We start from the raw sequence: 26,364 nt of genomic DNA on the forward strand, positions 1-26,364 counted from the left end.
CCAGTTCATGGGTCAGGATTAGAGGGCAGCCCAAGGAGGGTGACATGGGGCTGGGTGTCTGCTACCGACTGCCTGCTCAGGGAGAGGCAGATGAGGCAGACAGCTGGAAGAAGCATCATGCTTGCAGTCCATCAAGGGTCAGAGCACTCAGGCTACATCAAGTACTACTAACGAAGTAGCAGAACACAGGTACACTATGAAATGCTCCTGGTAGATCTTATTTTGACACTATCCACCTTAAAAAGAAGCTCTAAGCTTCTGTGTAAGCATGCTGCTGCCTTTCAAAGGACGGTTCATCTTCTATCCTGCCAGGGTGTCCTGCAGCAGAAAACAATGGTTTCTGGCCTTATCCTGTGGATAATTTGGGTGTCCTGAATGTGTAACACATGCAAACAGGACACACTGACTGCAACACGGGCAAAAAGGAGGTTGTGCATGTAGGAGGTGTGTGTGCATGCACCTGCTTTAAATAAAGCTCCCATGTTTCCAGGTTAGATTGCATTTTATTTCCAAAGCCTTTACACACCATATTCCCCAAAGTGTTTGAGTAGATAGAAAAGGGATTGGAAAAAAAATACTGCAAAAGGAAAGCTACTAAAACAGGTATTTCAGCAGCTCACATGATTCCTAAGTTCCCAGCCTTATTGAGTGAAGGAGGCCTTCAAGATGGAGATAAGTGGTACTTAGCTCTAAGATAATACATTTTCATTGGCGATGAAAGACAAGATTGAAGCTGGAGGGGAAAAGTAGTATCCCCAGCAGTGTGTTTCCCCACTCCTACCTCTGTGGCAAGAATCTCTCTGATTTTATTACAGCCTGAGTCCCCTATACCACAGAAAACGGCAGTCAGAGATAGTTTTGCCTCAGTGTAAGAACAGTCTTTACATGTCCTTATGGTGATGTGCTAATTCCCGCAGGACCTCTGAAAAGATTGTGCAGCGATCAGAAAATCCTGTACTATCTCCTAGGGACATGGGGCCATTTCTAGAGAAACTGAGGGAGGAATTTTAATACATAGGGAAGGATGCAGTTTAGCTGCAGGAGTCTTCCCTCCTTTGCTCTTTATAGCCTATAACTTCAATCAGAAATTAAGACCTTTAATATTCTTTATACTGTTTGGCAAACTGTTCGGATTCAGTGAGTGCCTCAGGATCTTGCCTCTCGACACACTTCCACACAGCTACATGCCATCATTGCTTTGCTTATTTATTATCTTTCAGTAACTCTTAATTGCACGATAAGTTCTCTCACACTGCAGATTTATCTTCATTGAGCTAACTTTTGATCTCGGGCATTAGCTCTGATCAGCACTGAGGCAGACACGGTCTATCCAATTAGCAGGTGGCAGCCCCAGAAGCTCACAGCACAGCACTTCTGTTACTCTGCCTTCCAGGAGCTTTGACCTCAACAGACACACTTGGTGAACCTGGCCGTGTTATTTTGGCTGCCTACCTCAGCTCATCTGCCTGGATGGCATTTTGCCTGTTAGCAAGGTAATACACCGCTTTCAGGAGATGCCAGAAAAGGAGGAGTTTACATCCATAACTTGCTAAGCTGTGTTAAAATAGCTTTCTTCTGACATTGAGCAATTACACAAAGCATCTTGACTTTCTCTTTATACAAGTGACTCATTACCAGGCATTCCCTTGTATGGAATCCAAACTACTTGTTTTCCAGCATCTGCAAAAACAAGTATATGTTTCAAAGCAGAATGGTTTTGTGCTCTTTGTAGGCTGCTCTAATACTGATGACATCAAAGAATCTATTTCACTGCATTGTTAAAGCTGGGGCAACGACCATCTTCTGCAGTGATTTCCCATGCCTATGGCAGAGGAGTCTGAGTGACTGTCAAGGTTCCTGGGCACTGCACTGATACAACCGGCAGTACTGTATTAAAAGTCACATAATCCTGGCAGTCTGTTTTACTGGCAGTTTCAAAGCTATGGGGAGAATACATGACTCAGCCACCATTAAAAACCACTACTTAGTTACGAACATCCCTACCTCACTGTATTTGTACCTCCAGGTAATCTGTTCATATCTGTTTGTGTCAAATGATGCCCATTTGCTTTGACGTGGCAGAACACCAAAGCTATGAAAACAAGGAGAATGCCAAGCCTTGAGAGTGCTCTGGGAGTTGGCTGAAATGAATAAACTTTCAAGGTGTTCCTGGATGCCCAAGGATGTGTCAAATGAGGCTGTGCTGAAATGAACTCAAATCTTAGATGACAACAGGTGTGAAATGCCTAAGTGTGAAGGGAACACTTCAGCAGAACCATGCATTGGCCCTGTTCATGAACCCTTTGTAGCTACTCAGCATTTACCTCTGCTAAGGATCCAAAGCAAAGATGATCACCACTGACTACAAGGAGCTGAAGTCTTACATGCTCAGAAATGCCTTTCCGCCTGCCTCTTTGGCCCACCAAATCTGTGCTTGCAAAACATAGGCTAGAGTGGAAAAGCAAAACTCCTGGCTTTAGTAGAGGTCAAGATGATTTCTGAAGATAAGCCTAAGTGTATGTCATTTATTCATCATCTCAAGTCAGTAATTAGCACTGAAACCTAAAGGTGGCTATGAAAATACAGCACCACAACATCTCAGAAAAATGCAAGAACCTGTGTTCTTATATTAAGCCCCACTCGTTTGCCTTTGCCCAGTTGGGAATCACCACACTGTGACTGTCAGGGTCCTTAGCAGGAGAGTACATCGGGCTAACGGCAGAAGACCAAGTTACACTGCCACTAGGGACAAAGCAGCAGGACAAATGAAGCATTAGTATCTCCTGGTTATCAACAGACCCAATAGCTACAAAACAGAGAGCATCCCTGTGGCTGCCCCTCTGCCACATGCTGCAGAGATTCCCAACCCAAGAAACAAATTCCAAGAAACAAAGCAAAGCGCAGCACGCAGAAGCTCATAAACATCACTGAGCTTACCTCAGTGTAACACTAGGACTAGCTTCAGCAGAGTTTTACACAGACCCAGCAATCCCAATCCCAGCATTTGACTATTTCTGATAGCCCAGGAGTCTCCAAGCTGTGCTCCTAAAAAGGAGTTGCCCCATTTTTCTTTTGCACTCCCACAGCAGTCTCTCTTCTGTGCCTCTTCCAGTTTGACTAGTTTTTTTTTTCGTTTTTTTTTTTTCTTTTTTTTTTTTTTAATGTGATTGATCAGAAGTCTGTCTTGTCAGTCTCTCCGTTCAGTCCTGCTCTTGCCAGGCATTTTACATTCAGTACAACAGATCTAAAACCTAGAGCTGAGATGAGAAGAAGGAGATCATAGGAATAGAAAAAAAAGGATCAGGAAGAAAACCCTGCAATCCATTCAGAACATCACTCTTTCATGACTGATGTGTGTTGTGTAGCAACAGTAAAGAAGCCACAGAAAACTGCTCTTAACAAGGAGCAAGGAACATCATTAGAATGAGAAGAGCCCTATGACTGTTGAAATTACAGTGAACTTGCTCAAGCCACCACATGCCTGGATTATTGATAAAGGTTTAGAGAAGAGATTATGCAGTACTCTTTATAAGGATGTGGGGACAAGGGTTCAAAGGGAACGTAACACAGGGAAACCTGGAATGGGGAGGACCAGGAATGCAACTTCTTGCACCTGCAAAATCAATTCAACTGCTATTGAATAAAAGAACAAGCTGACGTCTCCCTCCCACATTACATACTCTTCCTTATGTATACTGACGTAAGAAGGGCAAGAATGAAAAATAGCTCTATTTTCAGCCACGCAACAACAACAAAAAAAAAAAAAAAAAGGAAGAAGTTGAGGACATAGACAAAAGAAATTGACTGACTCCAGTCAACAGTTTGCTAAATCGACTGCCGCAAACTTTGCATGGTCTTCTGCAAAAGGACTGGCTGTGCTGGCAGCAAAAAGGACTTTGAGAGCCCTCTTTGGATGTACAGAAGTGATTTTTCCACTGGCACATTTCTACCAGCAGGTCACTTGACTACTGATCCTATATGAATACAAGGATAATATTTTCATGCAGCCAAAGGCAGCTTTCCAAGCACAGTTCAAAAGAAATAAATTATTTAGAGTTCTGAATCTACAGGAGGATCCACAGCAGGTACATTTGGGGAGTCTGGAAAACTTGGTTGCTAAATCCACCACCTCCACCAAAGACTTTCAATGGTCATGCCCTGAACTATTTTCAAATAGCTGAAATAGTTTCAAGTAGTTCAAATAAATACCTTTCTTTATTTTTCCAAATACAATGTAACCAACTGAAAATCAAATTTTCCTTTAGTGCCCATGCAGTGAATAATATTAGTGCTCGGTTAAATATGAATAAAGATTAACTGTATGGCTCATATTAATATATAGGAAGATCTGATGCATAAATGTTAACATAATTTACCAGCACAGCGTTCATTTTAGTTTAAAATCAGAATTAGTAGAATCTGTCTGTCAAAATGGTTTTTAATAAACTGAAAAGTACATGGTACTTTTCCTTTAATGGGAAAAGCATATATGAATACGCCAACAGAGATGAAGGTAATTATAAAGGCTCTTAAAGATAGAAAAAAAAAAGACAGGGAAAACAACTTCAGTTAATTCTCCTTTTCAGGATCTAATTAACCTTAAAAACTGTGAGTCTTCAGCCTTTCCCATGCATTTCAATGAAATGGAGAATGTCCCATGCTACAAACTACAGGTCTGATTTAATGGAGTTTTGATTGAGGATAAAGACAGAAGAGTCAGTCTGTGGTACCCTCTTCTCACTGAAAAGTGTCCGATTCCAAAGGCAAATGCACTCAGCTCAGTCATCCCAATGAAAGTGTCGGCTGCTATTCAGCATAAGCAAAGATAGCACAAAGAATCCAAAAGAATCAGTCATTATGGCATATTTACAAAGGCACCACAGAAATTCACATTCGCTAGAGACAGCAAAGGAAAATGAATGTTATTTAAACAAACATATGCTTAAATACATGTACATATGTACACATACAGAGCTCCCCCACACCCCGTATATCACAAAATTATATAAAAAGGAGAAAATCCCTTTGCTCTCTCTAGGTCATTCTCTCAAATCTTTTGTGTATAAAAACTAAGTGGAACTACTGCTGAAGCTGCAGTATCTGGCTGCTGAAATGGTATCTTTTTTGCTGGAAGTAAAAAGTGTTTAAAAAGACAAAATTCAAGGACTGTTTTCTTCATGGGTATCTATAACAACTCATCTAATATGCGGAGCACACAGAAACCCTGATCTTACGCTGATGTCAGCCTGGCATAACCCCACATGCCTCTAGAGGAATTTCTGTGCTGAGATCAGGACCCAGCCCAACGCCGAGCGGGTTGTACCCTGCAGTGGTGCCAAGCACAGATCTCCCACTGACATCTCCGGAGGTTGTGCGTGAGTGCTAGTGGCAGTCCATTAGATTCAGGTCAAGTCATCTGAAAAGCTCCAGCTTCCTTCTTTCCCAAATGACTACCAATGACGGTATTTTTATCAGAAAGAATGAGAGGGAGAGCTCCCTGCCAAAGGTTATCTCCAAGTTCATACTGTGTGTCCTTCCACTGCCACATCCAATAAATCGCTAACAGCCATCTGTAGTAACCAGGCTCCCCTGGGACCAATTTTGTGGGGCTGGCATGAATTTGCAGGCTGCTGCAACATGGAGGACATGCTGGGCTAGCACTGCAGCCCTTTGTGGCCATGACCAGCCTTTAAATGTTTTTGAAATGATCCTCGGAAGTTCAGATTTCAAGAACAAAAGCAATACAGACAATTGGAGTATGCTCAGCAAGAATGAAACTCATCCAAAGGAGGAAGGCACCTTCCCAGAGTCCTGCTTGCAGGCTTCAAAGGCCCCAGAGAAAGGCGACAAATGTTCTGCCCCTCTCAGCCTCCCTGAGGAACACCACCTCTGATGCTGGGACCCACTGAAGGAGCCACTTCAGGGATTTCAGACTAAGTGGATGTTTGTGCCCATACAGAATGAGCTTCACCTACTTCTGCCCACATTTAGAGGATCAAAATGATTGGGGGACTGCACTGTAATCCTGCAGCCTCCCCGTAGTGGGTGTGAAGGTCATTTCAGATTCCTCCAATTTGAGAGGAAATTCACTCCCAAAAGGTATCACAAGATGTTGCTAAAGTCCTTCTTAAGCCCTTGAAGACCATGCTCAGTTTCCTATGCAACAGATGACATGGGTTTGTAATACATGACAAAAAATGGTACACAGCCCATGTTCTTGTAGTTGGCATAGAGGTGGACTTTGTGCCCTTTTTACCCTTATAAAGCCAGATGACCCAGGCTAGCAGCAGGACGCCACCCCAAAGCATGATTATTTTATACCTTCAATTTATTTCGGGGAATATCAAAATTTATGACAATTACTAAAGCAAATTGATTAAACCTTAAGCATAAACACACCGTGATAGAGAAGTTGTTTTGCTGGCATGTCAAGGAAGCATCTATTTGCAAAGTACGTGGCAATATCAAAGAGCTCTCTATTGATTAAACTTTGAAAATAAAATTGCACCACTTATCATATGCTGTTTGCAAAAATGCCAATCATTATAATACTCACATAAGCATACTGTGTGTTCCCCCTGAACTCGTTAAATTCATTACTAAGACTCTATCCTAGGCTGCCTACATGTGGAAAAAATATCTTTCAGATAACACATTAACATTCATAACCAGCATTTAAAGCAGTGCATGGTGCCATCTCGAAAGATAATGGTGTTGTCAGCACTTCCAGTGTAAACCTCATTTCAGGGGATGGAGACAGGGAGTGGCAACACTATTGCAGCTATTTTAAATGACACCAACAAAGAAGCCTGACATACAAGTTGTCAATCTAATTGTACATATCTTTCAGAGGTTCTTCCTTCACCTCCACATTAAGTTTTAAAAAATAGTGGAATTCTCAGTCTATGATTGTGAACTACCTGGCAAGTGCTATCATTCTGCTTGTGCATGCAGCATCCTGTACAATTATAATTCAAGATGTAAACCTTCATATTACAAAAGCTTTTAAGGTATCGAACAAAAATGACATGACCACTTTCTCACAGGTATACTCACACTCATCAAAAGAAAGAAACAGACAAGCAAAACAATAGGTAACAATACAACCATGAGGGCTTGGTCCATGAATCATGTTATTAGATGTTCCTGCAGTACCAAAACACTAATAATACTGAATACAAAAATCGATGACAAAATGGGTAAAAATAACAACAACTAAAAGTTATTTTTGGGGGGCGGGGAGAAATTTATAGGTGCAATGCTTTTGAGCCCAATCCTGCTACAGATAATTGCAGTGTAAGGTATGATTTGCAAAAGGAGAGGCATTAGCTGTTGATGGCATTGTATTCTGTCAAAAACAACAGTTATCTGTATTAGTATATATATATATATATAAACAAGCAGTTGTTGTAAGGGAAGAGAGGCTTCAGAAGGCCATGACAGCTGTTGAAGAGAAATTATTTCAATGCTTATACTTGAGATGATCAGGCCCATTGACCAGTTCACAGCCAAATGGAAGATGAGCTGGGAACAATCTCATCCCTATATAATTCCAAGTGTATTGGTATCACCAGCTAGAAATACAAAACCAAACACTTCTATGTGCAAAAGCAACAACAGGATTTCAAGTTAGAAAGCTCAAATGCTAACCAGTGTAGTGGTTGCAAAGCAAAAATACTACAGAGCAAATATGTGCATAAACATTTTTACCCACAATTTTCAAGAGTCCTCACCAATTCAATAGTTAATTGCCAAAGACAGCTGAGCTGTCCTTTTCTCCTATCAGCTTCCCTTGCTCCTCAGTCATGAAATGGACATTAAAAGCTCCTGCTGTGCAAAGGATTTTATTGCTTTACAGAAAAAACGACTGCCTATTTAACATACTCGGGTTTCCCCTGGCATTCACGCTGGAGCTGAGATGCCCAAATGTCTTCAGCATTCTGAACCCTGATGACCACAATATAAAGTTGAATGTTACCGTAATCTCTTCCCCTTCTGTTGTCCCTTCAGTTCTGGTTCAGCACATCTCTAAACTCTGCTTTGAAATGAAAATAACAAGACAGAGAGAGCTCTGAGAATGTCCAGGAAAAAAACTTCAGGCCCAGGCAAACTCCAATGTTAAAAAATGGGATATCAAGCAATGTTAAGCACCATCCAAATTTGGTCAATAGGGGAGGAGACTCTGAATATAGCTATTTTCTATCTGAGCACCTAAATCTTAACATAAAATGTCATAATAGACATGAGATTTTCTGTGTCTGTATTTGTGCATGTAAAATTCCCAGAGCAGAAGTCAGAGTTGAAATCCGGGCCCCATGAAGACAAAGGGAGATTGGTCAGAAGTCTGGGTCAGGAATTTATGCATGGTTGTATTGTGTTTTGTGCAGTAACAGTTCTGAGAGCTACTTTAGATGCTAAATTAATTTTAAGGCTTCCTTGGAGTCTGGAATTCTTTATTTGAAGTGGTTCTCCCCAAAATATAAGTGCAACCACAACCCTAGTATGTTCCAATTGTCTCTTCAATTTCTGCTCATGACACTTTGAGTTATTATATGTCATGCTTCAAAGTCATTACTTGTAACAGACCGTCCTCCACAAATAGAAATACTATAGGGTAGCTTCCAGATAAATGACTGCTGTTCAGAGATAGCAAAGTTTCTGCCTAAAGTGATGTGGGAAAGACTGAAGGAAAACAGGGAATATTTTTTCTCTAGCAGAATAAAGTCCTCATTTTCTCAGAGACTCAAATTTTCCTATCATATGAATGCCAGAACAGGAGCCACCTTTTCCTGAAAGCTACATCTTTTTTTTTTTTCTTTTGTTCTGACTTATATCCCCCTTTTCAGAGATGAAATACTTGCCTTTTCAGTGTAATCTCTTTTCTTTCGACTCAAGGCAGCTTCTTGGCCTGCACTGCACTAAGCCTTGTCCTCAGCAGCCATAAGCTAGCTTCACCTGTGACACCAGAAACCACCACCCCAACCCACAACCTCTTTTGTACCTATGTAATTTTACACAGTGAAGTACTCACTTTGAACCAATGCATAACAAAGACCTTGAACAAGCCCTGCAAATAGTGGCAAATGTCTGATCTGAAAACATTTTCCTATCATAGAGCTATCCCAATCATTACCATTTGATGTTGCAGGAGACTGCAAACAACAAGGCAAATGCTTAAAACAGCCAGACATATACACGTCCTGCATACATACATAAAAGACAATTACAGTTCTATTAGAAACCAGATGGCAGGCACAAAAGCCAACGAGTGCCCAACTGCCACAGACATCTCATGGAATGAACTTAAAGGAAAGAATTTTTGGGAACACATGGGATTCTGAACAAATACTCAGGTTTTTCTGCCCTCTACGGAGCAAATAAAGAAATATGTGACCTCTGTGCATAATGACAACTCAGTGACATGCCTCTCATTCTGAATGTGGAATATGAAATGCTCACTGTGAACTGCTCAAAAATAATCCCCAGGCCATGATTATTCATAGAAATTATTTGGTGAGTAATTTCAATTAAATAAATTCAAGGAAACAAGAAAAATAGGCTAAACCAATAGAATGCATTATTTATGATGAATAATTCATCTGGAGGAACTCCGCCTCCCACCTTTGCATAAAGCCAGCTCAAGGCTTAGGGCACTGGAGTCCCACTTACGCCCTGTTTTGAGGTCTTAATTGGGGACTTTCATGGTGAATCACTCTGGGCTGGCCATCTGCCCAGGACTGAATTTCACCCATTGCTCCTGCTCCTCACAGATTGTTAGATATGCCATTAGCACAGTGGGATTTGGATTCTTTTAACTGTACTTCCATAAAAATCATGATATGGAGAAAGTTCATTATGTTTCTTTCACTGCTAATAAATAAAGGGAAGAAACCACTCCTATCAACGCACCAGACTTTCAACAGTGAACATTCAGCATACCCATACATCAACTGCTTTTTGCAAAGATGAGTCCCATTACTAAGGCATTGCACTCAATAAAACAAGAAGACCTGACAATTTCAGCAACATTCCCTGAATGACTAAAAACATTTGTGCCCATTTGCACCTTCATGATGGGATATTTCCAGTTAGAAACATTCACAGAATGTAATGTAGATCATGACTCTGAGGAAATATAAAAAATTGCACTTATAAATCGTAGTGGTAAATATTACTGTAGACATTCACTCATTTGAAATGAAAGACAAATCCACTGTTGTTTTAAGGATGATGATGATAATAATAATAATAATAATAATAATAAATCCTTTTTTTGCTTTTGATGCTCAGCAATGTCAGCACAGAATATCTGTCTTTGTGAAGATTCATCTCACTGTCCCTATTGGAGAAAAAGATCTATTGACATGATGAAGCAAAGCACCTCCAAAAATACTTAACCCACTCAGTTAAATAGGACATAAGTACGTGCTTTTAAGTTAAACATTTGTTCAAAGATCTGATCCAAAGCCAACTCAAGTCCTTCCCACTGAAGTAGGAGTCCTACCACTGACACCAAAGGGCTTTGGCTCAGACATACTACTTTGCTGAATAGCAATGAACACATCCATAAATATCAACTGTCTAACAGTACTTCACTGGGTTCCATGCTAAACGGAGTGTGTGTACAAAGGGAGGGGAGACTGTTTTTTCTATGCAAGAATTAAAAAACATATATTGAACCAAAGCTAAAACAAAATTCAGTCTTAATTACACAGAGGCGAGTGATTCTGCCCATATCCCCAGTGTGGAGGCTACGTGGGATGCTTTTTGACAGGCCTTTACTATATCACATTTCCTGCTGAAACTGACATTACTGCTCAGAAAATATGCGTCTAATTTTTAAGAAAGCCAGGATTCCACGTTAATAACACAAAACATCAGAAACTGATAGTTTTACTGCTGTGTTTTTCACCACCAGTGTAAAATCCTGCTGTGCTGACACAAAACAGATTACCCCAGATATACTGAAACAAATCATGGTGAAGTCTCTTTGAAAAAAAAATATATATCCTGAAATTAGATAACGGTTCTCAACAATGTGTATCCTTGGCTAGGATTTGAGTCCTTGCAGGAAGCAGCAATCGAAGGAAGAATTACTAAGCATGTTGATTTCAAGTCATAGTTCATTATTTTTTTTTTATTTATACAGTAGGTAAGAATGAAGTGTCAGTAAACAATATTCTGAAGCAGCCCCTGGCCCTCCAGATGCCTGAATGGCTGGGGGAAATGGAGCTAAAAATGCATCTGGAAATGAAGGAACATCATTACAGGTAATAGCAAAGGCCATTACTGACTGCAAACTGCAGCTCAGTAGACACCACACATAAAGAAGCCACTGTCACTCAGGTGCCCCTCTCCCCACAGACTGGAGCCACCCACTGGCTCTTCTTCCTCAGAGGCTTTGCCACAAGCATCCCTCTCCTCTGCCCTATTGGGAAACACATTGCACCAGTTCACTGTTTCTGTGCTAACTGGTGAGCAGGGATGGATGCCAGGGCAGCAGACGGCAGAAACTGCCAGCTGCTTCCTCCCTGGCCTCTCAGCCTCTTTGCCTGCCCTTCCCTTGCCCAAAGGCAGCCGTGGAAAGCCAGAGTCTCCCCCTTCGCCCTCTCCTTTACAGCACACTTTCCAGTGCTGCTGGATGATCTAAAAGCTTGGATTACAAGTAACAATTATTTTGCATGCTGCTCACTGCTAAATCTGGAAACTGTTTATTTCCTTAATAATCACTTTTAAGTGAGGCACAAAAATATCCCACTTACAGTATAGGAAAGGTTCCAAAAATGTAGATACTCATGGAAAATGTCTCCAGCTACAAATAGGCACACACACACACACACGGGCATACAGGGAAACATCCCCTCAGAAAGAAAGCCTACAGGGAACTTGTTGACCAGCAATGAAGACTATCTCAGAACCCTGAGCTGACAGGGAGCAGGCACCTTGTCTTATGCAGTTCAGGATCGCAGGATAAGGAACACAAAATCACTAACCACCTAAATCTACAAATTCCACCACACCAGTCACCATGTTTTGGTCACAAAAATCAATATTGGTATCTATTTATACTACAGGAATAAATCCCTCCTTACCCTCTACCAGCACCCGAGCTATCTTGATAGTTTCTAATGATCAGCACAGCTTAAATCCTGCCCTCCATCCAATCCAAAAGGCTTGTTGCTTAGCATGTGGTTCATTCTTTTCTTTATTCCATAAGCCCTTCGTGGATATATCCATGCCTTCTTCGTTTATAAAAAGAGAAATAGAAACAGATAAACTGATAGAGACATGTGAGAAGTGTTTAGCATCCATCTGCAGATAAAATGTGGAGAAAGAAAAAGACCGCCACATTTCCAAGCTTATTCTGCTATTCTGCTCCTTGATATTCACTCTCACAGAAGGACAACAGCATGATGTGTGCTAGGCAGTAAGGGTAATGATCTGTGCCAAATTTTATGTGCTTATGCTTCATGCCGTGGTTTGGCATTTTTTTTCCTGCCAGCAGACAGATGAAGTGGTGGCTTTAGGACCATGAGGGAGTCAAAAGCTGCCCTGGTCTATACAATAGCACAGGACTAAGGCAGACTCTTTGAAGTTGGTTTGGGCTGGTATCAAGCAAGTACGTTGTTGTTTAGACCTGCACTGGAGCAGTCTGTGAGTGCCCCCGTGGGAAGCAGGTAGGGGATAATTAAGAGCTCTTCATCAAGCAGAGAAGGATATTACAAAGATAAAAATTTCTAACTGATGGTAGCCAGATGCAGAGTTGTAGAGAAAGCACAATTTTTTACCAGTGGGAGATGAAAGCTAATGGAACGATTTACCTAACATTATGGTAGATTCTCATCATAGGCAATTGCTAAGATATGCCCAGATATGTTATTGGTTTTCCAATTTTTTTTTTTATTTTTTTTTTCCTTAGGAGGTATGATCTAATTTAAGCATGAATTAATTCCAATTTAGCTGATGGCCTTCATTATGCAAGATCCTAAAGTCACAATGGTTCCTTTAAGCCTTATAACCTACAAATCTGTAAGTTTATGTCTCTAAGTTCCTAACTTTGCTCCAGAAGGAGCATGACAGAACACAGAGAAGTAAGTGGGGAAGAAGAAACCTTCACAGTGTTCACAAACCAGGTGTAGGACTGTGTTTTCTCAAAGCCTTACAGACTGCTGGATCAGCCTGCCTCCTGGCCTCCCACTCCTGGAGGCTCCCAGACAGTCACAGCCTGAAAATGCTCCTGCATTCAACACACAAAGCAGGTGGGGAAGAAAGCTGTTCTTTTATATCCCATGTTCTTAATTGAAGGGATTATAAAACACTTTGGGCATGCTGAGGAATCATGACTTTGTTCCTAAATAAAAAGCTGTAGCTATTTTTTTAAAAAAATCCCTGTTCCTCCTCCTACAACAGTGGTTATTATATGCACACATTTGCAGTGTAATGGAATCAGTATCATCTCTGTGTATTATTACTGTTGCAATCCCTTAACACGCTGTTCCTTCCATCCCACATGAATCTGGTAATTACTGCTGAGGCATGCCATGCGTACACTTTCCCTTCCCAGGCAGCATCAGCAGTTACCACAAACACATTTCCCATGTACTAGTAAACACAGGCAAGTGTAACGCTGAATGCTGCCCCACAAGCCAGTTCCAGGACATGGTCCTTGTGCACCAGAAAGCTGCACATCACTGGAACTCACGGACACGTACACTGTCAGATGAGACAAAAATGCAGTGGACTTACGTCTGCCTTCAGCTTTTGCTGTGTGTTGGAGTGAGCCCTGAGAGTGCTGGCAATGCTGTGCGGGGCTGTGAGGGTGAGATGCATTGAAGGCAGGTTACAGGGACATGTGTGTGCCTCTGTGTGCATGACCACATGGGCAAGTGTGTGCATCAATGTGCTCCCTTCCATAAAATGCAACAAAATCAACCTGGGTCTACTTTTACCTTCTCCTTTTAGGCTCGTGCCCCTTTCCTGTGTTACAAAGACCTCAAAATAAGATTTGATATGTTCTGCAACTAGACCAATTTTCCTCTCCAAACACCATATTCTAATGCTTAAAGATAAATCAAATGTAAAACAAGCAAAAAATCTTGCAGCAAAATAATCTGGCTGCTGATGTATTAGTGTTGTAAAACTCCAGATCTGCTACAGAGATCTCCCCTGATCTTAGCCAATTTTGCTCTGAATTCAGCTGGATAAACAGCGTTTGAACGGAGCAGCTCTGATCACATATCGAAATCCCGATCTTGTTGCAATTCACACACCATCACCCCAACAGCATGTTCCAGAGCTTTTTCCACAGAATCTCCCGCTTTTTCCAGAACCTCACCAAATTTTAAGTAGGGAGGTTGCAGCTGCTCCAGTCCCGAGCACCAATTCCAGGATTTTCCTGCCCAGCAGCACTGCAAAGGCATCTGTGCTGGCTGCTGCAGGATGCTACCTTTCCTGACACCAAGCCCCCCCTCAGAACAGACAATACATCTCTGCTGCTCCTGAAGTGTGGGCTATGATACTTAATGGTCAAAGACTAACACAAAATGACAGCACCAGTCTTGCCAAGTCCAGCAGTCTTTTGGCAGCAAACCCCTACATTCTGGAGACTCACTGCTTCTAGCTCCCTATAAAAATCCTGTAAAAATGTACCCTGCCGTATTAGCACCTTAAAAATTCATTGTGGATTGTCTATTTTGTATTTTTCCCCACTGTGAACCCAAAGTTTTACCTTCCAGATAGAGATAAGAGCAGCCATCCTTTCCTATCAAACACCTCTGTGCTCTGGGCATGGTGCTTAAGCAAAGTCACAATAACCCACATCCAACATCTTTTTCTTTCTACGTGCGGCCAAATTCTATACCATAACATCTCAATTTGGCCGCGGGACGGTTCTAGGCACTGTGACGGGTCACGCTGGATGTGGTCTCGGCTGCTCAGCACCGGCTGAGCTTTCCAGAGCGCGCAGGGCTGCGGTCACCCGCCGGACGCAAGGTGTTGAACTTCCCTGGACGCCGGGAAACGTCACGGCGCCGGACAGGGCTCGGCGCGGCAATTTGGGGATGCCAGGAGCGGGGAGAAGTGCTGATGCCGGAGCCGGCTTTTGCAGCACCCCTGCTCCGAGAGGCAGATTGTGTGCGGCGTGTGCGTGTGCGGTGAGCGCCAGCTGGCCGGCCAGCTCATGCCAACGCGGCTCCTTGCCTCGCTCTTCTGAAAGCACGGATTTTAGGGACCGGAGCCCCAAATCCTCCGGACCCAGGTACCTCCGCTCTTCGCCTCCGTCCTCTCCCCGGCTGCCAGTCCCCGCGCTGTCCTGCCGCTGCTGTCGGAGCGCTCCGGAGGGACTGGGCTGGGGATGGGGGTGCCGGGGGGGGGCGCCGGGGGTGGTGTTGATGGGGGGGGGCTGGGAGAAACGTGTCCCCCCCGCCCCCGGAGTGACGTCAGCGCGGCTCCGTGCGGGGCAGCCGGCAAAAGCCCCGCGCCGCGCCGCGCCCCGCGCACACCGCCCCGCTCCCGCAGCGCCGCCGCCGCTCCGAGCCCCCTGCCCTGCCCTGCCCTGCCCTGCCCGGCTCGGCTCGGCTCCACGCCGAGCCACGGCACGGCACCGCCTCGCCGGGCTCCTCCCGAGGCGTGAGGCGGGCGATGCCTCTCGCCGCCGGGCGCCTAGCTCCCGGGGCGCGGCGGCGCTCGGCGGCTGCCCCTGCTGCAGCCCCTCCAGCCCCTGCTGCCCCTGCAGCCCCTACATCTCCTGCAGCCCCCTCGGGCGCCCCGAGAGCAGGTAGGTAGGAGCGGGGGGATGCTGCGGGTTGCGGGGAGTCGCGGGGGACTCTGCTCGGAGGAGCCCCGCTGCCGGCACGGGGGTAGAGATGTTTTTTTTTTTTTTTTTTTTTTTTTTTTTTTCTTCTGCCTCTCCCGGTTGAAAATAGGGGTAGCGGCACGGAGCTGGGGAGCGGGGGCTGCCCCGGGCCGCTCTGCTGGCGGCAGCCGCCGGGGAGGTGGTGGCGGAAGGGGGGACAGCGCCGGGATGCCGGTGACCGGGGCTCCCCGAGGGGCTGCCCCCAGCACAGCTCGGCCGGCACTTCCCCGGGGGGCAGGATTTCGGAGTTTGGCAAGTCGTTGCTTTGCCGCCCCCTCCGCCCCCAGCCTGGCGACCTGCTCTGCCCGCCGCTTGCGGTCTCTGCTGCTGGCCGTTTTCATTGGGGGTTTCTTCTTTCTCTCCTCACCTGCCTCAAAAGGTTTGACTGTAGGTACTGAAGCGGGGATCGACGGCGCATAAAGATGCTGAAGGGTGTTTGGTTGCTCAGTTTGTTAACAGTGGCTGGGATCTCGCAGACAGAGAGTCGCAAACCTGCCAAAGACATTTGCAGCAAGAGTCGCTGCCCTTGCGAGGAGAAGGAGAACGTGCTAAATATTAATTGTGAAAACAAAGGATTTACAACCGTCAGCCTCCTGCTGCCGCCGCCATCCAAGATCTACCAGCTCTTTCTCAACGGGAACGCGCTGACCCGCCTGTTCCCCAATGAGTTCGTCAACTACTCCAACGCCGTGACCCTCCACTTGGGCAACAACGATATGCAGGAGATCCGCACAGGGGCCTTCAGTGGGCTCCGCACCCTCAAGAGGCTGCACCTCAATAACAACAAGCTGGAGGTGCTGAAGGAGGACACATTCCTGGGCTTGGAGAGCCTGGAGTACCTGCAAGCCGACTACAACTACATCAGTGCCATCGAAGCGGGGGCCTTCAGCAAGCTGAACAAGCTCAAAGTGTTGATTCTCAATGACAACCTCCTGCTGTCCCTGCCCAGCAATGTCTTCCGCTTTGTGCTCCTCACCCACCTGGACCTGCGGGGCAACCGGCTGAAGATGATGCCTTTTGCTGGTGTGCTGGAGCACATTGGAGGCATCATGGAGATCCAGCTCGAAGAAAACCCTTGGAACTGCACCTGTGACTTGCTGCCACTCAAGGCCTGGCTAGACACCATCACCGTCTTCGTGGGTGAGATAGTCTGCGAAACACCTTTCAGGCTACATGGGAAAGATGTGACCCAGCTCACCAGGCAAGATCTCTGCCCTAGAAAAAGTTCCAGTGATACAAACCAGAGGGAAAAACACCCTATCCTCTCAGACCCACATATCTCAAGGTTACTGCCCACGGCTAACTCTGCCATCAATCCCACCAGAGCCCCAAAAGCCAGCCGCCCCCCCAAAACCAGGAACCGCCCCACACCCCGTGTCACTGTGTCAAAAGACAGACAAATATTTGGACCTATCATGGTTTACCAGACAAAGTCTCCCGTGCCCATCACCTGCCCAGCTGGCTGCATCTGTACTTCACAGAGCTCAGACAATGGCCTAAATGTGAACTGCCAAGAGAAAAAGATAAGTAACATCTCTGATCTCCACCCTAAGCCAACCAGTCCAAAGAAACTTTACCTTACCAGTAACTATCTACAAGTCATTTATAGAACCGATCTTGTAGAGTACAGCTCTCTGGATTTGTTACATCTAGGAAACAACAGAATTGCAGTGATACAAGAAGGTGCCTTTACAAACCTCACAAGTTTACGTAGACTTTATCTTAATGGCAACTACCTTGAGATTCTGTACCCTTCTATGTTTGAAGGGCTGCAGAGCCTGCAATATCTCTACCTAGAGTACAATGTCATTAAGGAGATCCTGCCACATACCTTTGATGCTCTGAGTAATCTTCATCTGTTATTCCTCAACAACAACCTGCTCAGATCCTTGCCCGACAACGTCTTTGGCGGCACTTCCCTCACCAGACTCAACCTCAGAAACAACCATTTCTCGCACCTGCCGGTGAGAGGAGTCCTAGACCAGCTCTCAGCTCTAATTCAGATCGACCTCCAGGAGAACCCTTGGGACTGCACGTGTGACATTCTGGGGCTGAGGAACTGGATAGAGCAAGTCACTGACCAGAACAACCACCAGTCAAATCCCCCCGTTGTTATCAACGAAGTCATCTGCGAGTCTCCCACCAAGCACTCCGGGGAGCATCTGAAATTCCTGAGCAAAGAAGCCATCTGCCCAGAGAACCCCAACTTGTCAGACTCTTCTCTCCTGTCCATGAATCAGAACACAGATACCCCCCAGCTCCTCGGTGTCTCACCTAGCTCCTATCCGGAAATACACACTGAAGTTCCACTGTCTGTCTTAATTCTAGGCTTGCTGGTTGTGTTTATTTTGTCCGTCTGTTTTGGCGCAGGCCTGTTTGTCTTTGTCCTTAAGCGCCGGAAGGGGGTGCAAAGCATGCCCAGCAGCGCCAACAACTTAGATATAAGTTCATTTCAGCTCCAGTATGGGTCCTACAACACTGAGACCCATGACAAAACTGAAGGACACGTTTATAATTATATTCCCCCTCCTGTTGGACAGATGTGCCAAAACCCGATCTACATGCAAAAGGAAGGGGATCCAGTTGCCTATTACAGGAATCTCCATGAGTTTAGCTATAGCAACCTTGACCACAAAAAGGAAGATCCCACCAGTCTTGCATTTACAATCAGTGCAGCTGAGTTACTGGAAAAGCAGTCCTCACCTCGGGAACCAGAGCTGCTGTATCAAAATATTGCAGAAAGGGTCAAGGAACTCCCCACCGGAGGATTAGTTCATTATAACTTTTGCACCTTACCCAAAAGGCAGTTTGCCCCTTCATATGAATCGAGACGCCAAAACCAGGACAGGATAAATAAAACTGTTTTATATGGAACTCCCAGGAAATATTTTGCAGAACAATCTAAACCCGAGCATCCTTTACTCCAAGGAAAGCTACAAACAGAACCAGACTACCTCGAAGTTCTGGAAAAACAAACTGCAATCAGTCAGCTGTAAGGGGGGAGGTGGGAAGCAAAGGAAATTTTTTTAATGAGCTCAGCATCAAATTTGATTGATTCTGAGCTCAGTGCTGATGTCATCTGTCGCATTCCCAATGTTTTCACTTTTTAAATTTGAGAGGGAGTAAGAGAGAGAAATGAAACCCTTACAGCCTAGCAGGGATATGGTGTTGCTTTTGCAACACTCCCTTTAAGTTATTTCTATATCTCTCTCCTTTTGACCCTTCTGTAGGAACTGCCACTGCAAATGTACGTTTCTGTAATAAATCTTGCGTAATTCTTTTTCATTTGGAAGGAAATGAGGAAGGGGGTCTTTGGGTTTTTCTGTTTGTTTTTTTTTTTTTCTTTTCATTTAAGAATGGAAACTTAATGTATTCTGTAGAAGATCTCCAAAGATCTTTTTTTTTTTTTTTTTTTCCTGGACTATGACTTTCTTTTGTAAATAATAATATACAGTACTGCTGTTTCAATTACCAAGTATAGCCACTGGGCGTCACTTTTTTGTGTTAAAGTGCCTTTGCACTTTAAGTACATTATTACTTAATTGTTGCTCTTAGCTTTGATAAATTGAACCTATTTTAATGTGTTGTATTTTTGAAATTAAAAAAAATGTAAAATAGACCTATATGTCAGCTGCATTAAATCAGAAGTTTTGATTTATAGGAAAGCTGCCCATCTTCAAATGAATCTAGTTCTAGGACCTTACAAACTGAACTGTAATTTATTGGGGTATATTTTTTTCCCTCTGGGTTTGTTCAGAGTGATTCACTGAAATCAACTGACAGGATTTAGCAATGGACTAGAGGTTATCAAATGCCTCTGCTGGGAGTAACAGCTCATTAATAAAAAACGTTTAACACAATATCATAGTGAACTGAACAATTAATGTCCTCCTTAATTCATTGCACTGCAGTTCTAACATGGTAATGTTCAGTGGTTAAAGATTATTTTCATACTTAAGAGAATATTGCTCACAGTATTTTATCCATTAAATTGGGTATTTTTGTACGTTTTATGACAGCATTTATAACTTTTTTTGGACTGCAATTAACATGCCCTTTTCCTGCTAGATACAGCAACTTTTTTTGTAAGCAGGGACACCAGCAGGGGTCATCTCACGCCTCATTACTTTTGTTAACATACAGGCAAATGAACCAATGCCAAAGGTAAAATTTGAACCAAGGTCTTTTCAAGTCCTCCAAATGAAGGTAGCAGTAATCAGTATGTGCACCATACTAACTTTCAGTAGCCTGAGCTATGTCATTCTCTGTAAAGCAACAGTAATAATGCAGTGATTCTAGTCTACTAGAGGAAACTTTCTATTAAGTCCATTATTTTAAATTTTGTCAAATGTTCTAAGCTAACTGAATTCACTCAACCTGAGTTTTCATATGCCCATCAGTGAACATACGCAGTATGTATCCTCCTTTCCCATTAACTCAGGCCTGTTTTACTTCAAGATTTACCTTATCAACTTCAATTTGCATTTCCTTCCTGGAGAATATCGAAACCATTTTTATTAACAAGTCAAACCTCATTGAGCCTTATTAGCTTCTAAATAATTTTTAGATGCAAACATTATTGTGTGATTTAAACAAACAGCCCTTATTTACAACAAAACCAGTTTTGTTTTGTCTATTGTAAATCCTTATGCAACTGGGATGGTGATCTGCATATAAAGTAGGCCAGGCTTTTCAATTCCTTATTAAAGCAATTGATGGAGTCTGAAAGAAGCACACTGTTTCCTTTTCATAAATAGGTTACTGCACATAATAATCCTTTATTATCATGCAGAGATTGAAGTGGCCTCTGCTGACTGATTTTTAGAGCTTTACTACTGTTAGTAATACAGTATCTACAACTCTGAGAAATTTTCAGCAATAGCATTTGAGCTATAAATGACTACAATCGATGTTGTTCTTATCGGGACTTTGGCAATAGGAAGTCACTTGGTATTTTAAAGCTAAAGAGACTTTGCATGTGTATTGCCAGATAACTGAGTCATTCAGTAAACTGTCTTCTAATGATTGATGTGACATCTGAGTACGCTACTATGCTAACATGTCGATTCTTTATGTTTTGAGTCCATAGCATCTATGGCTGTTCATTAGATCAGGTTTAAAACTGGAGTGCCACAATGAACTACTGAAGAATCAGTCTTCAAAATGGTCTCACTTCAAGACGGAGGCGAAATGGTATCACTTTAGTTGAACTTGGAACATTTGAGTGGAATAGCATCCATCTTTGAGTGAGGTATTTGTCTGAAATCTTCCAGTAGTGACTGTCCTATTATTGCTCCTTTTCCTGGGTGCTTAAAAGCATATATTGCTGAAAGCCTAAGAAAAGTACACGGATTATTTTAAAGTAAAGTTATTAACTCTTTCCAGGCATGATTTTAGTATTTTCTGAAAAACAAGTACTGTGTTATATCCAGCACTCTAGCAGCTAGGATATTATCTATTATTATATGGCAAACCAGAACAAATTACATCTTTATTTTTTATTTTTTTCTCAGAAAAATGCTATTTTTTCCTACAAAAAATATTTTTCAATTGTAAAATGTTCACAAACAACAGACAGAAGTATTGGATTCTTAGTGACTTTCTCTTATTTACTTTTACTGTTTGAGTCTCAGGCTGTCTTTCATGCTTTCTTTGGTAGCATAGCAATATTTTACAGAGGTTGCAGTTGCTTTACATTTCCTTAGCTTTCTTAGTGGAATTTAGCTAGTGACTGGATTTTGGTTTGCATCACCAGTACCAACTTAAAAATCATTATAGCTGTGGATCTTTTATGTTTGTTTTTATACCCTCCAGCTGACATCTATTAAACAATTCTTTTCATAGTGTGTATAGGTGAGAGAGAGAGAGATTTTTTTTTCAGCTACACTTAGATTTGTTTAACAGGGAAAGTGTGTCGGCAGCTTCTGTGTAGAAGGTCTCTACATTTCTTTAGCTGTGCAGCCCTGGAAGCCACTGCTTGTTAGGGGAATGTTGTTTGCCTGAGTAATGGCTTGATAATGAGTCTGGAAAAAAAAAAAAAATCCTTCATAGATTCAAGATTTAAGCTGTCAACATTATGTAACCAGGTTAGTGAAATATTTTTTTCTGCCCAGGAAAATGGGATGCAGATTTTTTTTCTTCCTAATTTTTCATTTGTGAAAGTAGATATAATGACCTTTACAGAAACAGTAACAGTACAGACAGAAACAGTATTAAAAATACACAGTTATCTCCAGTGCAGATAAGGGACAGTACACTTCCAGTGCATTAATTTGTTTTGGGGAAGGTTGTTTTTCTGTGTAGGCATGAAGTTTGGCAAAATATGATCTTAGAAATTGGATTTCAATAAGTAACTTCAACAGCAAAATGGGGAGAGATGCTAACCTTACACTACCTGTGCCCAAATTGCCCTCTGTTTCCTAGGCAGACATCTGTCTCCTCAGACAAATCTGGTTTTGTTAGCAGTAGAGCACAGCTGGAGGATGACATTAATTCTGACAAAACAAATGCTGCTTTTTGCAGAAGGGTCTGCATTTTCTACCTTTTCTCAAGTCTGCTGCAGAGCCACTCCAAATGCCCCTTGGTAGTTCTCCTTTTATCAGTCTCCCTCTTCCATCAGATTTCATCCTCTCAAGTTGCAGAATTTGCTTAGTCCTCACCTCACCTCCAATTTCTGCAGTTCCCAAGCCCTCACGGTGTAGTGATCCCGCCTCTCCCCTCAAATCTGTCCCCCTGAGCTCTTACCTTTTCTTCCTAAGCTAGCTGTAGAGGACCTATATTTCAGTATTGGAGGAAATGAATATACCTGCTCTGCTGAGAGCTCAGCACTTACCTCTTCCCTTAGCTATTAAAATTAAAGACTAAAACTCATTGTGGGTCTCTAGAGTCACTTGCAAAAAACAGGCCACGCAAAGGTGACTTCTTCCACCCCAAAATACATGGCATGAAGTAAGTTCCAGATATGCCTGCTTTTTTTTCCTATAACTGTAGAGAGCGTACCTGATGAGCACTGGTTAGATAGCTCATTCCTTCATAGCTGCAGTAAGCAAGCATTTCCAGGTACAATATTTGTGCTCTGCTGGTTATCCGCCAGTCTTTACCCTAAGATATTTCCATTCTGGCTATGAGAAAAACGTTCCCAGTGCAGTTTATGGACTGCTTCAGTCAAAGGCACTGACTTTTTACAACACATTCTTGTGAGGATAGAGAACTATACAGTAGGGTTTGTTTGGTTTTCTTTTTCTTCTCATCAACAGTTGAATTTGTACAATGAAAATCAAACTTAAGAAAAGTTAGAAGCTGTAATTAGTAGTGTCAAGATAAGGGTACAAGCAAGTTAAATTGCCTAAATAAAAGTACTATTATATAGGAATACAAATGCCATAACTTTAAACTGCTCACGAGTGAAATGAGATACTGGAAATATTAATGAAACTTCTTACAGGCTAATCACTGATACAGTTTGTGATTTTTCATATTACTGTTGTTGCAGACAGTAAATGTCATTTAATGGAGAAAATAAACTGTTTCCCAGAGTTCCCTCCCCAAACTGTACAACTGCCAAACCAACAGATAAATTAACTTATGCAGATGATGTGACATTTCTTGTATTTTTCCCTTCATTTTTTCAAAGTATTCTGTAGGAGAAGTACAGAAGTTATTCTTTTGTAAGAGGATCATTAAGTCTGTTTGGATTATTGATCTCATAGCTTTTCTGGGCACAAGGCCAATCATTTTAACTAAGGTTTTTAATCCTAGCTAATGAGGGAGGTGGATTAATGAGAAGTTTTTGTTGTTTTCTTCTTGTTGGAGGGTTGGTTGGATTTTTTGAAACCATAGATTGACATGTTTATGAATACAGATGAATAGATTATTTTGAATGAAAGAAATGTTGGAGCCGCAATTGGAGATGCAATCATTCTAAAAACCAAATAGACTCAAGTGAGAGTCAAGTCTGAAAAACAAGACATCAAAAATCAGTTTTCTTCCTGAGATCATAAACATGGAGGGCCCCCATTTGAGTACAGCATCAGTTTTTGTTGCATAGTATTAAAGATTTAGAGGGATGAAATTAGGTGCCAGATGCACCTCCTGTATCTTTAAAGATGTTCAGGTACTAAAGTGTTTAGAATCTGGTTCTCATCTCTACTTGTTACCCTATTTCTGCATGCATCTAAGTTACCATTGGTTACACACTGTGCTTGAAAAAGTAGTCAGTGGGAAGGTTGGAAAAGTAAAGCTAGTTGCAATATTGCCAAATCTTTTTTTTTATCTATATTTTTAAAAATATAATGAATTAACTATCTGTATTTAATAATGTCTTTTTAAAATTATTATTATTATTTCCAAGGACCTTTGCAAAAACTGACATTTCAGCTGTTCAAATCAATATATGTGGCTAGTTAGAACAAGAGCAACACACAACTTGTTGCTGATTTTAAAATGGAAGCTGGCGCTGCCATTTAGAAATTCAGAGAACTTGGGTTAGTATTTGCAGTGTAACAGCAATTGCACCAACAACACGTGTCTCCAATACGACGTCAGGGTTCTTTATGGTGATAGAACAAGTATAGATTTGCGTCTTAGCAACACAGATTTCTTGTATCTTCTTTTCTCACCCTCCACATGAATTGCTCCCGAGAGCCAGAAGTGTTAGGCACCAATTATCTTCTGTGTAGGAGGCAATACAGCCATTTTAAGAATGCTGTCTGCATTGCAAAAGGCACAGCTAATGTATATAGAAACCTGTTGCAGTTATCTCCTCTTGAGATAAGAGCTATTTCCATACAAAAGCTTAGAAAAAAATCCCCTTGAAATCACTGATAATATGATAGAGTGTATTTTAAGACTTTTTTTTTTTTTTTTTTTTTCTCTGAGAGGCAGAGGAGTTGTAGTTGAGGCAGATTTTTCCCACGTAATAAACCTTTTTCATCTCTCTAAGTATTTGTTACTGACTTGCTCCCTGTGTCTTACTTGGACAGCTAAAATCCAAAGCAAAAACTGAGAACTGTGAAAATGCAATAACTACATAAATTCTGTTCTAATCACAAAAGAACAAACAATATAATACTGAAGTGAGACTGTCACAGGCTTTTAATGTTTTCAGGCTACAGTGCAATCTGAGTGATTCAGGTGTAAATGCAGAGTACCTTTGTTCACTTTACACCTGAGTGGCCTCAAGTGGAGTCCCCCGGGACTGGCACCAGTGACAAGAATCTCCCCTACTACAGGCAGTCACTTAAGTGGGAGCTGGAGAAGAGAGAGAAAACCTCTTTTCTTCTCTCACCATCACGTTACATGCCATCTGTGAGTTTTCCAGACGGAACTGTCATTCACATAAATCTGAAGTCAGCATACTCCCCGTTTATGCCTACTATCAGATTTTTAGTAGTTCGAGTACTCCAAGATGTGACCTTTTGGTTTACAGTGTGGCCAACATCTTAACTGCCATCACCTCACCGGCTCCTGGGAGCATGAGGTTTTGTTAGGAAGCTCAAGTTTATTGTATCTCTGCTAAATTTTAAAGCTTGAGTATTCCTTACTGTATTCTCACTATGCAGGACAAGTGGAATATTTTCTTCTCAGTCTGTTTTTCTTTATTTTCTTTCACAAGAAGGCATGTTCCTCAGTACCAAGGCAGCTGGGACTTGAGCCACTCAAGAGTTTCAGAAACTCAGCGATCCACTCAAGTGAGCAAAGCTTTACCTAAGCTTTACTGCTCTCATCACATCTGCTGTGCTATTGCTAAATTCTTCAGATGTATTCCAGCTTGAAACACATACACACTAATAAATATCTATGAAAAACCTTAAAATATCCAGCTTACATGCTTGCTCACAATAGGAAAAAAAAAAAAAAAAGGGAAAAAAAAAAAAAAAGGAGGGGGTAAGAGGTCAGGGAAAGCCTTTCAGATATTCTGTGCTTTTTCCAAAGGCTTCAGAGGGTCTTATTATGTTTATTAGTAAATCAAAAGGAAATCTAACGGCACTGTTGTGTGGTTGTGTAGGTTCTTTTTCTCTTTATGCAAGAAGGACATGTGGAGGGGAGTGAAGATTTTAAAAGGAAACTACCATAAAGCTTCAAACTTAAGCACTGATGATTCAAACAGGTTAATGCAAATGCCTATTTGTTGTGGAACTTCTGATGGGAAACAGTAAACACATTTGCTAATGGCTAAGGGAACTGGACAGACAATTCTCTTGGACAACTGAGAAATCCCAGCCTTACAGTTATACCAGATTTACTGCAACTCAGACATAAGCATGGCTCATGTGAATAGACAGTAATAGGGGGGAAACGTGTAATGCTCTAATTCACACTTTAATTAGCAGTGTAATTTTCAGCTTGTGTTTTCTCAGACCATATTTACCATCCCATCTAACTCATAAGCCACTTACCAGAACTGAGTGGCTAATTCTTATTTATGTGGCCTCCTTTTCTAGAATGCAATGCTTACAAATTTCTTAGCTGGTGACTTATGTTTTCCATGACTTGTTGTTGTTCTCCACATC

The 26,364-nt window shown here is 42.3% G+C and overlaps 1 protein-coding gene across 1 annotated transcript; it reads left to right on the forward strand.

Annotated features, from left to right (window-relative positions):
* Nucleotides 1-15,437: 15,437 nt before the first annotated feature.
* SLITRK2 (SLIT and NTRK like family member 2) lies at nucleotides 15,438-24,793 on the forward strand. Its single transcript, XM_035325147.1, has 2 exons — nucleotides 15,438-15,775; nucleotides 16,233-24,793. Exon 2 carries the CDS (start codon nucleotides 16,276-16,278, stop codon nucleotides 18,847-18,849), a length of 2,574 nt encoding a protein of 857 aa, XP_035181038.1. The 5' UTR covers nucleotides 15,438-15,775; nucleotides 16,233-16,275; the 3' UTR covers nucleotides 18,850-24,793.
* The last annotated feature ends 1,571 nt before the right edge of the window (nucleotides 24,794-26,364 follow it).

Source organism: Oxyura jamaicensis, chromosome 4, assembly GCF_011077185.1.
Source record: "Oxyura jamaicensis isolate SHBP4307 breed ruddy duck chromosome 4, BPBGC_Ojam_1.0, whole genome shotgun sequence".
Taxonomy (NCBI): Eukaryota; Metazoa; Chordata; class Aves; order Anseriformes; family Anatidae; genus Oxyura; species Oxyura jamaicensis.

Excerpts from the sequence above, each read along its gene's own strand:
- SLITRK2 (XM_035325147.1), top strand. The coding sequence starts at position 16,276 with ATGCTGAAGGGTGTTTGGTTGCTCAGTTTGTTAACAGTGGCTGGGATC.